An 18,101-nucleotide genomic window follows, 5' to 3' on the forward strand; every position below is an offset into this window, starting at 1 on the left:
TCTAGGATGCATTGCATTTGATCGTGTGTGAAAGTGTGCACATATTAATATGAGATGATTACAAGTTAAGTCATGTTAATCTGTTTTTAGCTGTGAATTGTATATTAAGGGAAAATGTAAATTCACCTTCATAATACCATAGTCAGTTAAAATGTGAGGTGAAGACTGGTCAATACTGCTCAGTACATATGCAGTGTATGTGTGTATGTGTGTATGTGTGTATGTGTGCGTGTGTGTGTGTGCGCACGTGCGTGCGCGCGCGCGTATGTGTATGCGTGTGTGTTTGTGTTTGTGTGTGTGTGTGTGTAACATTTAACATCCTGAGGAGGTTTTACTCCATGGAGGAGCCATATAGGTCAATGGACCAAGGATAGACTACCAGAGATCCAGAACATTCCAGAGGAATTCAACAGCTACAAATCTGAACGTAATCTCATAATGAAAGTTTTAATTTTAAAATTCAGTTGCCTGCATGTATTGTTGAATTTAGCACCATCTAAGATTTCCTTTTCCAATATATCAGTGACGTTCCTGGACACTCAACATTTTGTCTCTTTACTGATGTCAGTTATGAGGAGGGGTGCTACTACAACCCACCCCAACACAGCAATGGCCTTTTTTTTTTTTTTTTGCAAACCCAATGAGGAAAAAAGGATATTATTAACCTGAGGGATGTCCTGAAATATCAGTGGATATCTACATATGCCTGTACGAATGTACTCATCATACTGATGAGCTTTGGAACCAACACCATGAGGAGCTGAGGAAATGTATAGTTCTTCTGATGGTTGCAGGGGGGCCTGCCATAAACTGATTACATTACTCAATTGTTTCAGCTCATTCTTCAGTTGACATCTTAAAAAAAGCAGATTTTATAACAAGGCTTTTCTTTCTTTCTATCTATCTATCTATCTATCTATCTCTCTCTCTCTCTCTCTCTCTCTCTCTCTCTCTCTCTCTCCCTCTCTTTATATATATATATATATATATATATATATATATATATATATATATATATATATATAAATGAACATATGTATTTATTATATGATGTGTATTTAAACAAGATATACAAGATGTCTTTATATGTGTGTACACAAACACACACACACACTCCATACAGGCACACACATATATGTAGATATAGATGTTTAATGTGTTACATTATATTGTTATACTTTCCTCAGAGAATGACCGGCCAGCTGCTCTGGTTCCTGACCTGATTGACTATAACATGCCTCTGACCACCACCTATCTGAAACAGATGAAGCTGCAGTGCGTGAGCACCAATGAACAGGTAGGAGTGTGGGCCAGTGCTGGGGTCAGGGTGGGATTAAGGACTGGAACCACGATCTGCTCAAACATCTTCCTCTTAGTTTTGATTTTCTGAGGCAAATAAAAGCTAATTTTAAAGGCAGTAATTAAATAAGTTAACATCAATTTACTGGTTGCAACCTATATTAATTTGCAGATGTCAGTGTGTCACTTTTACACTTAGAAATACATTACATTTGCAGAAGTGTGCCTCAAATACAGCACAGAAATAAATGCCAATACTGACAGCTGTGTCTGTGTTTAGCCAATCCAGATGATATAAGGACAGCATGATGTCCAGTGAATAGCCAATCAGAGTATGAGCTTTATATGTTTGTTCCAGTTGTCATGGAAATAGAAGATGAGCATTATTGGAAAAGGCACTTTTTTCTCTTTCTTATATTTAGCCCAATACAGTTTTTTTCCTTGAGAATTTGTTTTCTTTGTAGCCAAGTGGTTGTGTTTCATTAACCACTACCCTACCGTAACATCAGCTGTAGCACAAAATGTGTCCACCCAACCTGTCAATCAAATTCATATTATCAAACTGGGAGCACTGTGGTGTGTGTGTGTGTGAGTGTGTCTGCGTGCCGTCTGTGTGGGGTTTGATAACGAGGCAGGGAATGAGTTTGCTTTTTTCCAATTAATTGCAGCTGTAAGCAGCAGGCTAATTAGTTGAGGTGTGAGAGAGCCAGCAAAGTGCCAATTTACTGAAGAATGTCAAAATGTCCTGTTGGCAACAGTTCTGCCTTTTTTACACAAATGAATATCTAGCTCTGCTTGAATATGAAAATAAAACCTTTCACAATTTTTTACCCTCCTCTTCTCATACCATTTGAGGTTATACTTTACAATTTTGTAATGTGAAATGAAAAACAACATATAAACTACACTGGCCTTTCTGTCTTCTCTGATTATTAGTAAGTGTGGGGAATATTTGATCTTGATGAGGTCAAATGATGAGGGGCTTCTTCTTCCTCTACAAAAAACTCCCAAAAAAGAAACACACAAAAAAACAACAATAACAAACCCCCCCCCACACACACACACATTCTGGATGAATTTATAAATAACATTCTGCTGTGTGGTGCCAGTTTGAGGTATTAATATTATTTGGGATGTGAATGTGAGTTTGTCTGCAGGGACAGAACAAGAAAAAAGGGAACAAACAACCATCAATGGAAAAAGGAACAAAGCATCACCTGTGGAAAAGGGGAAAGAGGTTTTGCTGCCAGGTCTGTACGGGTGAGATGTCTTAGAGTTAGACGGCAACAAATTCTACTGTCAGTGAGGCCAAATGCCAAGGCTGTGTGTGTGTGTGTGCGCGTGTGTTCTTTGGCAGAGACTGGGTGGGGTTAGACTATAAATCCCCATTGGCTCTATCCAGAGAGAGAGAGAGAGAGAGAGAGAGAGAGATTAAAAGAGAGAAGGATGTGGCAGATTGGCGAGCCAGCTCTGCAGGACGTGTGTGTCCAGCACAATTCAATAAAGGAGGAAATTAGCAGGCATCCTTCCTGCAGGCTGGAGAACTGGGGAGGAGGCTCCAATCACATGGGGGGTTGGGTTGGGGGGGGGGGTGGAATTAAAGACAGAGGTGGTGGGGGGTTGAGAGAATCAAAGAGGAGAGAGAGAGTGATGGTTCATTATCGTTTATGGGCCCCTTTTCCATTTGCGGAGGCTTCCCCTGAGAAAACTTATTTCACAGTTCTTTCTTTTTCTTTGGAAGGGAAGGAGAAGGTGTTGATCAGATTGGTATTTGATAATCATTTGAGGGTTAGGAAAGAACCAGATAAGTTATCAAATGTTGGAAGAGAAGGAAATTTAGAAAATAAAAACAAAATAAACCACTCTACCCTGCCGTGGTATTAATACGAATATCTCTGTGAGTATACTGACTGTGTGGTTTTTGGGGGGGGGGGGAGTAAAATCAAGTGTAGAGTAGAACACATGCTCCTGCACATCTGATTCAAATGATCTAGAGGAGGCTAATTTTCTGATCTAGTAAATTAGGTGTGTCAGTACAGGGCTGAGGCAAAAAATATGCAGAGCAGGGAGGCCTTTTGAAATGGGTTGAGAAACACTAGTTACCCATAATTATTCCCTCATGAGTATCTTGAAACTCTACTTTAAGTATTTGTCAGTATATAAATAACTTTATGAAATGCTAGTTGAGTGCCAATGAAACGTTTCTATGCATACACATAGGCTAAAGTCAAATGTGAGAGTATTTCTGAGACAGAGAGATGGTAAACCTAGTATATTGGGCATTGAGTTGCTTTGACAATGACTGTTTCAATGAATTGAAACAGTCATGCCATTAAGTATCTTTAGTGCTTTAAAGTATGCCAGTAAAGAAATAAAAAGAACTATTTGATTGCTGAACTGAAGGATCGAACAGAACCATCTACAATTATACAGATACCTTCACAGTTACATGTTATGTATATATATGAAACGTGTGAACATACAGTAGAGTGTATGAAACTGAGTTGTAGCTATGCATGCAGTTTCAGAGCAGCAAAATCTTGCATAATCAAGAAATGAAAACTTTTTGTGTCAGAGTTGAAAAGGTGATGCAGTTCTTCTCGATATCTGTAGGTGGCACATGTATCAAGCATTTCTAGCTTTGAGGGGATATTTTTGCAAAGGGGCTTTAGCTGCCCATTATGCTTCTGTTACCTCAGTTTAAAGGAAAGCGGGTTAAAGCACCTGCTAATATAGGAGTGGTTCATTCAAGCATGGTGCCTGAAAAGGTTGCTGGACCACTTATAATATTTCTGTACTTCTAAATATCTCCATTGACAAATGAGGATATTATTTTGCCAACAAAGAAATTTGTACCTAGTTGAAAATAGAAGTTGAGAAAAGAAGAGGGGTGTGTGTGTGCGCGCACGTGTGTGCGCTCAGTAATTTATATTGCTATGGAGAAAAGGATTTGTTCTATTGATCAAGAGGGAGAAAGACAGAAGTCTTATATATCGCAAGTGGTTTCCTTTTACTTTATAGAATGAGTGTTTTGGCACTGTGCACTGACTGTTTCTCTATGTTCTCATTAAGTATGCTAATTAAGCCCAGTATGCCTTAATTAGAATGACCAATTAAACCGTTCTGAACTCACTTTGTGATGAATCTGTTGTCCTTTTGGACTGACATTTGTGCTTTTTGTTTTACAGAGTAGCATCTTCACACGGATACCATGTATTTTCAATTAATGTTCTTAAGTGTTTTTGTCCTTTCAAAATGTGCATCCTTCAAATGGATTGGTCTTTTACGGCGTTTTAGTTTTATTAATGTTTGAACACTATGTGGATATATGAAAGTGTGTGAGCAGTTTTAGGATAGTATGTTGGAAGAAAATGTACCGCGTAATGCGATTTAGAATAATTTTACTGTCAAAGCAAACAAAGACACAGAGCCAAGACATGGGAGATAGACAGGGTGGTATATCGCCGTTTTTATTCTAAAGCCGCCAATGAAATTGTAAAGGTTTTTTAGTTATTCTGCACCATACTGTACGGTCCTTGGGAACCGGGGAGTGTGACGTTAGTCGCTCGCGCCCCGCCTCCAGCTTCGGGGCTGCTTGCCAGCGCGAGTCACTGTGAGGGTCTCTGTGTCTCTCCCGTAGCTGGGAATTGCTTAAATATTAAAAAAGAGAAGAAATAGACGGGGGAAGGGGTGAGAAATTGAAGAAGGGGTATATTTAAGTATATTTGAGAAGACGACTCTGCTTTGAAGGTAAATGTTGAACTTGACTGTTGTTTTTTGCTCGTATTCATGATTGCTGGCTGTGTCATATAGAGGGTTATTATGGATTTCTCCTCCCCAGCTGTGAGAAATAATTTTGAACTGGTTGCTTGATAGCCACATAGACAGTTCATGCTGGTCTGGTGTTAAGTTACTGTTATTTACAGTTAATTAGCAGTACAAGAGTCGGTCCTTTCTGTTAAAACGCGCTGACTGTGTGGACAATGAATAATAAAGGCATTTTATTTATTCTACATTGTTGTCAGTTCCGTCAGCATGCTGAAGCCCTTGCTAAAAGACCACCATCTACTCATTTTTTGTTGTGAAGATATTCAGTAGAAAGAAATGTTAATTCGACTTTTATTCTGTACAGGTACTTGGACGTGTCACATCACATTTACACGAGAACGTTGTATCAATGCAACGGATCGTCTCTTCCGAATAAGAGAGTAAAACGCACTGTTCAGTTTCATGAGCTAAACTCGAGATTATTTCTTTTCACCGTAATGTTTTCTATGATGTTGGAGCAATCACTGTTCGGTTTGTTTGTAAATATAAATATTTATTAATACAATATTTCTGTTACTCAGTAAAATGTCATCACTGTCAGATGAGGGGCTACTTGCTTGTTATGGAAAGAGAAGTGGCTTCATGAACCCACCTAAGCAAAATTTGAAAAGTTGCTAAATTACAAGGCGGAAAGACACAAATTTTGTGGAAACGATCCGTTCGTTTTTCGGTTGAGAATGTAGTGTTATTGGAACATCATTTACTTTAAATGTTATTTATTTTTATGAAGTGATAAACTGATATTAAGCAATTTATATTTTCTGTTCTTATTTCTACAAAATGGGATAGAAAGGATAATGCTAGCCTAAATGTGGGTGCCATAGCGACAACGTAGCATTAACGCTGGTTATCGTTTAGCTAGCTAGAGCTCCAGCTCTAGCTAGCTGGTTTGAAGAAAGCTCTCAATATTCTACCTAGCTGGGTTCGCTGGACTTGCCGACGCGCTGAAACAAGGAAATTGCTTCAACTTCGTTCCTGGTTTGTTGGTTACAAGCCAGTAGTTACCCACAATGCTGATATTAACTAAAGCATCTCACACAGTATGACAATATGACATGTCAAATGTTTTGACTTATGTTTGACAGGCATCTGTGTGTTTTCCCCCTCTATGTAGAAGCTCATTTTTACTTGCAAGGGAGGTGTCAATGCTAAAGCCAGAACACAGTGAACACAGAACACAGTGCAGATGATATGAAAACTGACTGGATTTTAGGGACCATTATGTAACCCCCCCCCCCCCCCCCCCCCCCCCCTTTGTCTGGCTTCTTGGGATGAAGTGCAAGGAATGATTCTTTCCAGAAGGGCTCTGTAGCATCGTCTGATAGGACAGACTTTCTTGCCCAGTTTGTTTACTTATGTATAATCAAAGTTATAAAACCAATTTGTGTTAATGGCTTCTATTTGAGTCAGTAAGCCACATTTTTGACAGAGAGCTTCTGCTCTGATAACCAAATTTATACTTTAGTGACATCAGAAGCTTGTAAATGCTACCTGTAGTTTGATATCTCATTTTGATTTCCCGCAAATTAGAAATACCTTGGAGCTAAACAGTGGAGCATCCAGTGAAAGTGGAAAGCAGTCTATGGGGTACTATAGCAGTGCTTTTTCACTCAAGAAGCAGAGCAGTGTGGTAGTGGGTCACAACACTACACACACATGCACACAGACACAGTGTAGCTTTTCTTGGACATGGCTCCTGACAGTGTTGTTAAAACAGAGGATCCTCTGTTGTTGGAACTGAATTCAAGTTAATGGCAGCTACAGTTTAGAAGGAGAGCAGAGAGGGGGATAAATTGAGTTGCCTGTCCCAAAGAACAAAGAGTTAAAGTCTTTAAAACCGGTTTATCATCCTCTGCCTTCTGCCAGAGCTTCACAAGGATAAAGCCTTCCAAAAAAATCACTTTTCCTGACCCTTGTGAGCCCGTTCGCCAATTGGAAAGGAGGCTGGCCAAGCTGTAATCCCTCTCTTGAGCCAGGCTGTGTGACAGTCGGTATCTCCCTCTCTCCTCTCTCTCCTTCACTCCCCCTCTCCCTTGCTTGGCCGCTCCCTGTCCCTTTCCCCATTGTCCTTTGTCTCATTCTTCAACACCCTTGTAAATGTTTCACTTCTTCCCTCCCTCCTAGCAGGCATGTGCTCTCCCTCTCTCTCTTCTGATTCTCTCTCTTTGTCTTTCACTTTCTGTCTATTTGTCTCTCTCCCTTTGTGAATGTTGTTTTGTTACTAAGTTCTAGTCCATGTGTATGCTTCAGATTTGCTGAATTTGGCCTATAGCTAGAAATACAAATACATCCAAAACTGACTTTTGGTTCATAAGCTTGCTTATGTGGAAACACATTAATGAGATTGTCACTGAAATTAATTTAACAGATCCACTAGTGTCATTTAGATTGCGGTGTTTATGTGGTATATAGCTAAATTGTGGATTAGTCTGTTTTGTTTTACACTTAAAAAAGTAATGTAATACACTTAATCCATGCCCATAGCTAAGTGAAGGTACAATAAATCAGTGAGTTTAACTACTCACCCAAAAAGATGTTAAGGACCGTGCTTTTTCTGCACCAGTACTGTGTGTATGCGATCCCTTAGAGTAGATAGCTTCCCTGCTGTGTAATTTCCACAACTCTTCATGGCTCATTTCCCTAAGACAATGTACCCAACTCCAAATGGGGATCTGGGGTGTGACAGGGGCTCTAGTCCCAGGTTCCTTGTCACCTTTTGGATCCTTCCCGGCTTGTCTTTGCTTGGCTGGTAATGCCTGTGATATGTAAGGCTTAGCCAATGGAACGGGAATGTCCCTACAGACTTGGCTCTACAGACGTTGTGCTACACGGAGGTCGAGCTTACAATAACCCAAAATGAGCATCTCAGTGTGCCACAAAAAAAACATAGTGAGCATTTTTTGAAGAGCTGTGGCAGAATGTCTTTCTCTGTTTCTCTGTATGACAGAAAATATATTCGAATGACTTTGAAGGAAACATAGTTCAACACAACAGGAGGCTATGACAGGGAAGCCCTTCATGGGACAAGATGATTAACCTGTAGATTTGTTTAGTATAAAATTACATCTGTATGCAGCAGGATACAGTTTGTCTGTTTGTTTTGCCGGATGTGATTTTGACCCGCAGTGATTTAACCTGTGCTGTATTTGCTCACATCGGTTCCAGAGAAGGGAAAGAGGTTAATCGTCCTACTTGAGGTAGATTTGTCCCTGACTGGATTAAACAGGGATAGGAGTACAGGACCTCTGTTATAATCTGGGGAATGAGTCCCTGATTGTGGTCTTGATCTCATGGGGCATTTGTGTCATCTGCTCAGGGGAAATCCTGATCTTCTCACTCCAGTCTGTACAGTAAATTCCGATTTGGTGTGGAAAACTGGCACTCTGTGTCTGCCTTCAATCTCAGTTTAATGCAACCATCTGTCTTTGCTTTTCAGTGCTTCACTATCAGTAATATTAAGTCCTGTTTAATGGCCACTTGAAAGGCAGCAAAATTGATCAAAAGCTTCTGTCATCCTAACAATAAGACTGAACTGCCCTTGTCAACAAAGAGGAGAGAGGGCGGGAAAAAAGGGGGATTGCTTACAAAGGTTGAGAGAAACATGGCCACCTCACGTCTCCACTGACCTGAGGAAAATGCCATCTGAAAACAGGAATAAAAACAGGAAGTGAAGTCATCTCAGAGTAAAGGAAACAGAATCAGGATCATGATATGTGTCTGCTGGTTTACGGGACAGATGCTGGACAGGGTGTCGTGAATGGTGTGCGTCCAGGTAGTTTAGCGCAGACTTTTGAGTGAGAGTACCTGAGAATAACAGAGTTTAGAATCCAGTGTGTCTCTGTTCTTGGTGATTTGTCATAACTGCGTTTCTAGGGGACATGATTCACCCGTCATTGCTTGCTTTTGATCTGCTCGATAGTGTTTTAGACAAACAAAAAGACATTTTGTGAGAGCGTAGCGGGGGGTTCGTTCTTCTTTCTGAGTCAGTCGGCTGGTTTAGACTCTTTTTTTTTTAAGTGTTGTGTGTCTGTCAGTCTTCAGGATACATGCCTAGCCCAGCTTGTCTTTTGACAGGAGATCAGATGGATCTGAGTCAAGTTGAAAGCACACAGATACATTTCAGAACTGTTTCAGAAGTGTTTGTGTCTCAGTGTGTGCAGAGCTGCTGCTGTGCGTGTTGCTGGGGAAATCACATCAGCAGTCAGCTCGTCTCTGTCAGAGGCAGCATCAGGTGCCACTGCTGTGTGAGGCGATGTTTACATGATTTGGCATGATTTTACATGGTTTTGCATGGTTTGTTCACACCAAGGGCTGTTTATTCTGTGGTCCTACAGAGAGGTTTTCTTTGTGTTTAACAAAACACAAGAATAACAAAAATACTTGTCCTTGTTTATTATTCATGCCTATGTGTATTTGGAAAAGCAACAATTTCTTCAACATGATTGACAGCGAGTATGAATTTTGCACCTGTTTTTACCTGAAGGTGCAAAACCGTGTCCTGTTTTTACTCCACAATCACGATCGTGCTAATATGGTGTGATCCTGTCTAACACTGTATAGGCTAAATCATTTTGTTGTATTGAATTTACAGGTAATGTTTGTAATCTGAGGTTTTTAGATTTTTTTAATGTTTTAATGTTTAACAAATCTTTCTGCTTTCTATGACTTCGTCATGCTTGTTTACCCATTTTTGATTGCCCGTGTTTTGTAACATTTAACTAAACTAGAAAGAAAACACACACACACACACACACATACACAAGCAGGACAGAGCCCTGTGTGAGTGAGTTTGTGTGTGTGTGTGTGTGTGTGTTTGCTTTCTGCATCAAGAGTGAAGAGAGAGTGCTCAGACTCAGACTGTCTATCTGTATTAGGTTGACCTCTCCTGCACAGTGAGAAGCTGCATCACGCAGGGCAGTTTAAGTGGCTCCCGAGCCAAGAATGCTGCTGTTTTAGATCTGATTCAGGAAGTCCATGAACCTTCAGCTCACCCCACTGATACGGAATTGATTTGTTGCTGCCATCTCATCTAAAATACAGTAAGGCCTGGTGTCAGGGAATTTTAAATGAGTTTGGTTAGCTGGAGGAGTGCAGGCCCGAGCAACAAGAGAACTATGGGTAATTCATCCAGACTTGGAGATGAAAGGGACAGTGTGGAAGGGTGGAGTGCATACAGGGCACTCCTGGGTAATGGATTGTGTAAGTCCATTGTTTTGTTTTAGGGTCTTCTCCAAGCTTTTTTCATTTTTCAGTTGTTTTCCTTTGACATGAGATTTTGTTTTCCCTGGCCAAGCAACGTTGATCTCGCAGGTGTTGGCAAGTTGTGAATGGGTTGAAAATAAATGACATATGTATTTACATGGAAACTCTGCTGTATATTTTATTCCACTGAAAGCGTGACGCTCTTCTGAGGCACGCACAGTTCTACAACGTGTGGCTCTATGTAGCTCACAATGCAGTATACAAACAAGGCTGATTACTTTCTTTCTTTCTTTTCTTTCTTTCAAACCACAGTCTGAATACCTTGACAGCACAATAGCACAAAAAATCTTCACCTGTATTGTAAAAGATATTTATGTGGATCTCTTTATCTTTCTGCTTTAGCTGATGTATAAGAGAGAAATGCAAAACAACACAACACAATGCAGTACAGTACAGTTCTTCTTAGACCAAGGGTAAGTATAGTTTGATGTTTGACAAGGCCTTACTCCAAGGCAAAAACATTACAATTTCTTTATTATAGGACTAAAAATAAAACGTGCATTTAACCTGTGCTGTCAAGAAATAAAATCTGAAATAGAAACAAAAACCAGCAAGTGCAGCCATTGAAACACAAGCCGTATATTCACAAAAAGCAACCATTACATAAAAGAAGTCATTCAGTGCGCTTTACCAAGGTACAGACTGTGAATGTATCTCTGAAGAGACGGACTGAGACTGAGGTATGGCATGTTAGGACATATATTGTGTCATATACCTTCTCTTCATAATCCATGCAGAACTATGTCAGGGAGATACGCACACCAGCAACTACTGTCTATTTGATTTATTGGATGTTTTATCGTTTTAAATTTATACCACATGCATTTGTCAAAAGCCTTGACAGTGGAACATGGTTCTTTTTTCATGATATCATACAGTGCTAAGATATTTGTCCGATATTGTATGTGTATCTCTTGCTAGGACTAGGAACAAACAGGTGTCGTTGTTGTTTTTTTTAATTGTTTATTTTCCATAATCATTCTTCCTTACCAGTCTCCACACGTTTGGCACCCTAGAAAGTTTTCAGAACAAAATACTGAGAGGTACAATGAAAGTGATAAGGCATAAAATGAATATTAACATACCATTGTCTGCCTCTCACTATTACCATACAATCTGTCTGTCTCTATCTGTCTGTCCGTCTTTTTCCTATTGCCCTTGTCAGACATCTCTCTTTTAAACCTTCATGCTTACGCCCCACGCACACAAAGCTAGTCCATTCATCCATACATCCATTCAGTTCCCTCTCTCTCTTTTTTTCCTCATGCCTAGTCGTCATCGTCATCATCCTTTTCTTTACCTTTTGTTCCTCCTTGTCAAACACGACTGTATGGAATAACATACAGTGGCAGTAATCATCTGCAGAGGTATCATTTCCACGGCGATGTTGGGGAAGAGAGGTGGTTTGGGGGACTCTCCCATACAGCTGGCTGGGTGACAGAAACACATTGTCTTTAGCTTGGCCAGTGGCAGAAATAGCTGCCTGAGCTGGCTGGCTAATCAATGAAGGTCAGAAAGATTCATTGATTATGGTCCGTCTTCATGTAATAGAATGCTTTTTTCTGCCTTGAAGCTGACAGAGGGGTGTAATATCATGAACAGGAGTGGATATTAATCTGTCTGTTTGTCCTTCCGGCATTTTCTACTAGACCTCCCTTATCCTCCACCTTAAACCCCTTCAACCTCACCCCTACGCTGCGAGGAGTGCCAGCCCCTCAGTCTCTCTCACACAGGAAACCAAGATGTGGAAAGTGTGTGTAGTTAGGTGTCTTTACACCTGTGTGAGCGTGTGTGTGTGTATGTGTGTTAGCGCTGATATTTTTCCCACTTTGTGGCTGATTTTCTTGTGTGATCGATCCGCTGCAGTGAAGGCTAGTAGTCTGCACTGTGTTAATCCTTACCAGACTACTCTGTGTGTGCACGAGCGCGTATACGTGTGAGTGAGGTGAGTGTGTGCGTGGGTGTGTGTGTTCACATTGCGTCTCAGCTGGCTCTTATCAATACTCTTCCCCTTTCTGTGTTGGATTGAAACAGTCTGTTCCATAGATCCCCATTTGTTTCAAAGCACTGAGATGAGTGAGCAGGCTGAACACACAGAGCCACTTCCATGTGTGAGATACCAGATGACTGGCACCTGTCATTCCATCAGTGTCTGAGGAATAAGGCCTTCTGCACCACTCTCAATGAGTGTTTGCATTAGGATAACTTGGTTTTAGCTCTGTCTTGTATTCTGCCTAGCTTGGTTTGTTATTTTGTTTAAATACGGGAATGTTTTGTTCTCTGTGAGTGGGCTGTCAGTGATGTACTAATCTATTTCACAGAAACTAATAAGTGAAAAAGCGATAATTTGCATTGAGAGCCTTGTTTGTTCTTCTGTTGTATTACACCTTTGGCTTTGGATGTCTGATCAAGCTTTTCTGAGATAATTTGAGTCAACTTCCTTCATTCACTAATTTATCTAATTTGTTCGGAATCAGTCACATTTTCCAACATTCTGTTCCTGTTCAGTTTCCATGGCAGCGAATAAACATGTCCTGCTCTCCCTATTTTTAGTGGATGTGGTTCTGAGATAGCCTTCTCGCCCCTGCAGTCTGTGTGGCCTCCATGTGAAAAGGTGGAGGAGGCAGAGAGGTAAGGTGGAGGGAAGGAGAAATAGAGATGGGAAAATGACAGGAATCCCAGCTTCTAGCAGAGCATTTGAATGGTAGTCACTACTGCACCTGAAGCTCAAGTTTGAGTGGATTTCAGTGAAGCTATACCTTTTATTTTCTCTCATGTCAAAGCTTTATTGCTTCTTTTGCAATATCACTGTTCTTTCCTTCACTGTGTTCTCCTGAAGTCCCCTCGGCAAGATGGGAGCCTTATCAAACAGTGAGAGTCTAATTTACCGATGGCCTGTATGTTCAAAAACACACACACCAAAAAAAAGGCCAAATATTTGTTACATGGATTTAACATGGACCAATCATTAGTGACATGATAGTCAAGGTGTTTCTCTCTCTAACCATTTTAACAAGAATGAACAGCTTTTAGTCAATCTGCTCCTCAGAAAACAAAATCAAAACAGCCACAATAAAGTATGAAATGAAAGGAAAAGAGAAACAGACAGGAAAGCTCCGGTTGCTAAATGGATTAGCTTCAAATGGCTGGAGCGCCTTTTCCGGCCTCTGTTCTCAGAAAGCTTCTCCTGTGACTGCGCGCTGTATCCCGATCTCTCAGGATCATAATTCAGCGAAGAAGACCATTGTCCTCCTAAATCTAGAACAAACCAAGGAAAGCAAACACTTTTGTACCATTCCAATTTTTTTCATGTCCCAGTTGATGTATTGGTTGGTTGATCAATCGGCTGATTGTTTGATTGACTGCTTGTGAAGGACAGTCATACATCTGATTTTCACTGCGTCAGTCCGGCATACCATCCACTTATACACCCTCTTTTATAGTGCATCAGTCATTCCACACTAAGAGCAAGTGAAGCTGCACATAAGCCAGGTGTCTCTTCAAAGTGCTGTTTTCAACGAGGGGGAGTTGTGCTTAACTTAAGTCAGTGTGTGTCTTTATGAAGGAAGAACACGCTTATACCGTGGCTCCCCACTCCTCTGTGTTTAAAAATAGACGCTCTTCTCAGTTAATTATTTTTTAAAGACTTTACCCCCATCACACTCCTAATTGAAAATGCCAAGTGCTCCTGCTTTTGAGAATGTGCTGCCCCAGTTCTACTGCACTAGCTTGCTTTAGTAATTAATTTTGTAAACTGATATTTTTTTCTTGTTCAGTGAACTAAATTGCATACCTGAATTTGGGTTTAAATTTAGCTTTAACATGATGAACTGCAAAATTTCTCTATCTTGACCAGTTAAACCAATGACTCAAATCTCAAAACAAATGGTCATGATGAAAGTCCTGATCATTGATTTGGCTAAGTAAATGGAGTTGGGCTTGGCTAAGGAGACAGAGAAAGAGAGAGAGAGAGAGAGATGGGAGGATCACTGCCCTGACTGCTTTCACAGTAGACCTTGGGTTTGTGATTTGTGCTTTGTGTGTATCCTGTATATGCGTCAGACAAAAGAGTCAAGCCCCTCGCAAACACACACCCTGTTCATTGAGTGCTTTCACACATTCAGTGGCCCAAATCAAATCTTCATCCTGCAGTGGAAATAAGATTAATTGATTTGGTTCTGTGTGGATTAAAGTGACAATTTTGTAAATCTTATTGAAGGAAAGAGAGAGTGAGAGCGCAGCTTGGCTGTTTTATGAGTGAGAAGGGGAAGCAGTACTCGACAAGCCTCCCTCTCTCCCTCCCATTCCGCATAGGCAGCGATCTGTTAGGGCAGGGAGAGGATCGTCATCTGCATATAGATGAGACTGGTGCATTAGAGGAATCATTAATAAACAATAAAAACTAATAAAAGGCCAGCAGGACTCAGCTGAAGGGCTGAAAATGAATGAAGACAGAAAGCTATTCTGATTCCTTGCATTGTTCTAAATTGGATTTCCCCCTCCAATGTTGAACGTAACCGCTTAAACATGGGGTTTTTATATGAGCGTAATTGAAAAGGAGTTTAACGCCAGATTAGATGAAAGAACCTTTTAGATGTGCGTTTTTGCGGTGATTAATGACCGGGACGCATGTTTCAAACACATACTCACTCCTCTTCAACACTGAACTATAGACAGTACAATGGATAGTGCTTATGTTATAGTGTAACTGAGACAAATTCAACTAGTCCAGTATACCTTGTAAATTCTCTTCGTTTTGATGATAGATATGTGGGTCATCTCGTCGGCATTGTTGGTATAAGTCGCTCAGGGGAAGAGCGTCGTATACCTGAATTGCTAAATTGCTAAAATGAAATTTAACTTTGTGACTCTAGATTACACACACTGGACTACATTTCCCAGTATACATCAATGATGAGATCGGCAGACAACAGGCAAAAGTTGTGACAAATTCAAGTGCTTGATATATTAAGAATAAATCTGAGCTGTTCACTGTGTCTGGATCACCCCTAATGACCCTTTTAACCCTTTTCAGCCTCTTACAAGCTGCCTGTCACACCAAGGACATTGTACCCTCTGTGTCTCGCCCACACACACACACGACCACCTGCTTAGACAGTCCTTACTCTCTGCCTCCCTTTTCTTCTCATTGTTCCATGTATGTCAGATCAGAGGACCGGAGAAGGTTCTGTCTGTCCCGACACACTGCAGTGCATCAGTAATGTAGAGGGACTAATTTGCATGTGGAGCATTTTAGCCAATGAGAGGTCTTGGTGGGTATGCAGCAGTGGTTGGGAGGTGTCTGAGTAATGGGTATTATGGTGGGGAACTTCTTGTTTGACAAAGGGGTCAAAGGGTTTACTTCTAGGAGCATTATAACGGAGGGAAAGGACACTCTAAGATTAGAAGTTTCCACTGCTTTGGCAGCTGAAGCCTCCATTGATTGAATTAAACTGAACGTAATATCATCTCCCGACGTAAAGGTTCTGTTGGCTCCTCGATGATATCACTGTCATCTCCTTCATCTGCCAGTTTCATTTGGAGCAGGTCCCCATATTACTGCAGTCTGTAGACAAGTCCCAGGGCTGCCTTTCCCTTTTACCCAGCTAATAAATTATCCTTTACTGATTCAATACAACGTGGCGTTTTATTAAGGTACAGCTTGGTGTGCATGGTGTGACCAGTCCTGTTAACCAAACCCAGAGGTGGGCGTGTATAAAAACGAAGAGAGAAAGGTTCATTCATTCATTCTCTAAACCGCTTATCCTGATTAGGGTCGCGGGGGTGCTGGAGCCTATCCCAGCGCACATAGGGCGAAAGGCGGGGAAACACCCTGGACAGGTCGCCAGTCCATCGCAGGGCAGACACACAGACAGACACACACACATTCATACCTAAGGGCAATTTAGTGTCTCCAATTCACCTAACCTGCATGTCTTTGGACTGTGGGAAGAAACCGGAGCTCCCGGAGGAAACCCACGCAGACATGGGGAGAACCTGCAAACTCCACACAGAAAGGACCCGGCCGGGAACCGAACCCGAAACCTTCTTGCTGTGAGGCAACAGCGCTACCCACTGCGCCACCGTGCCGCCTAGAGAGAAAGGTTGTCTGCTGTAAATTTGTTGAGTATGTGGTGTGTGCCTATGCTTGTAAGACAGAGATACAGTCTTGATTGTGAAACCTTTTGAGCTGCCATTGCACAAGGCTGCAGGAAAGCTCTCTTAGCCTTCACAGCCATTCTGTTGGAAAACTGTATTAAATGTTTGTATTGAACCTTTCTCTTCAGCACTTTTACGATTCAGCCTTGGGTAATGCTTAACTGCTCCTCTTTGTGATGATCTTTTAAACTCGAAGGTTTTATATAGTTCTCTCAGGTTCACATTTGGGTTTTCTCTCTCAACTTTCATTTTCATGCCTTACATTTGTATTATGATGCTGAAAGCTCTGGGTTTATCCATTGTCTAGTCAGAAACTTTCAGTACACCAAAGTTCAGTGTTACCGTACACATAGTCAAACTTTTCTTCTGAAAGCTGAGAAACAGAGAGTGAGAGACTTGCAAGAGTCAGGAAAAGAAAAAGGAATGAAATGAGAGAGAGTGAATGGAGAGAAGTTGGAACTATGGATGAAGTGAAGAGAGAGAGAGAAGAAGAATATGAACTTGTGAGAGAGAGAGAAAAAAAAGAGTCACAAAGAAAGTGTAATCATGAGGAAGATAGAACAAGAGAGATGGATACGGTGACATCTCTCTCTCTCTCTCTCTCTCTCTCTCTCTCTCTGTCTCTTGCTGAAGAGACAGAAGCTGCTCTCTGGACCTCATTACTGAGAGTGCAGGAGACTCCCAGGTTCCAACTCACAAAAGTCAACCCCACAGCAGTGCAACGACTATGAAATCAGGTTATGAATACAGATGAACAGAAAGGGCTTCCTCTCTTCTCTGCCAATGCTACATTACCGTTGTGAGGTGAAGTGGTGTGTCCACCCTGCCTCTGCTATCTGAGTTGGAATGCTAATATCCAATATCTCTGTTGGCGGTGAAATAAGAATTTCCATATGTTCCATAAGACCTGGCAACATTTTGAATTAAATGTCAATCACGAGTCACGGCTGTGGTCCTGTAATCATTTTTAGGTGTGACCCCGTTAGAATGGTACAGTAGGCAAGTGTTTTTTTTTCCCCCCTGCCCACTGCACATCCAGATTTACTGGTGAAGAACTGGTCTTTTCTTATGAAATGACTGTTGTACTGAAAGTTGAATACATTTCTTTTTTGAATCAGATTTTTTTTAAATCAGAATGCTTACTCTGTCGCCAACAGCCACCAATGGCTGAGCTAATGTTTAGGACAACACTGGAGGTAATTTAGGATTCATATTAAACTTTTGTCTCAGTGCAAGTGTGTGGATGTGATATCTAGAGAAGGTGGGATCTGGTGTAGTGATAGAAGGATAGAGAGAGAGATCTGCCAGGCAGAATGCTCAGGAATGCTGGTCAAATTGGCCACTAGAAGCAGTTTCTCTACCCTCCAGGCACACACTCACACACAAAATTACCAGTGTGCCCACTGTAAAAGGCTCTCAGTGAGAAACGCGTGTGTGTAGACTGTGTGTGCATTTGCAGCGTGAAGCCTCTCTGTGTTTGGTGTCACTCTCTCTGTGCCCCCCTGCTGAGGAACCCTTCTGTCTCTCAGCATGGCCTCGTCAGCATGGAGCCA

At 41.2% G+C, this 18,101-nt stretch overlaps 1 protein-coding gene across 1 annotated transcript in view; it reads left to right on the plus strand.

Moving 5' to 3' along the window:
• Positions 1 to 18,101, plus strand: part of nol4lb (nucleolar protein 4-like b) — a 73,687-nt gene that overhangs the window by 21,082 nt on the left and 34,504 nt on the right. Inside the window, exon 4 of the mRNA XM_030769456.1 lies at positions 1,188 to 1,297. Coding sequence (XP_030625316.1) covers positions 1,188 to 1,297 — 110 coding nt within the window. The remainder of the gene's footprint in view (positions 1 to 1,187; positions 1,298 to 18,101) is intronic.

This window comes from Chanos chanos, chromosome 3 (genome assembly GCF_902362185.1).
Source record: "Chanos chanos chromosome 3, fChaCha1.1, whole genome shotgun sequence".
In the NCBI taxonomy this organism is placed as follows: domain Eukaryota; kingdom Metazoa; phylum Chordata; class Actinopteri; order Gonorynchiformes; family Chanidae; genus Chanos; species Chanos chanos.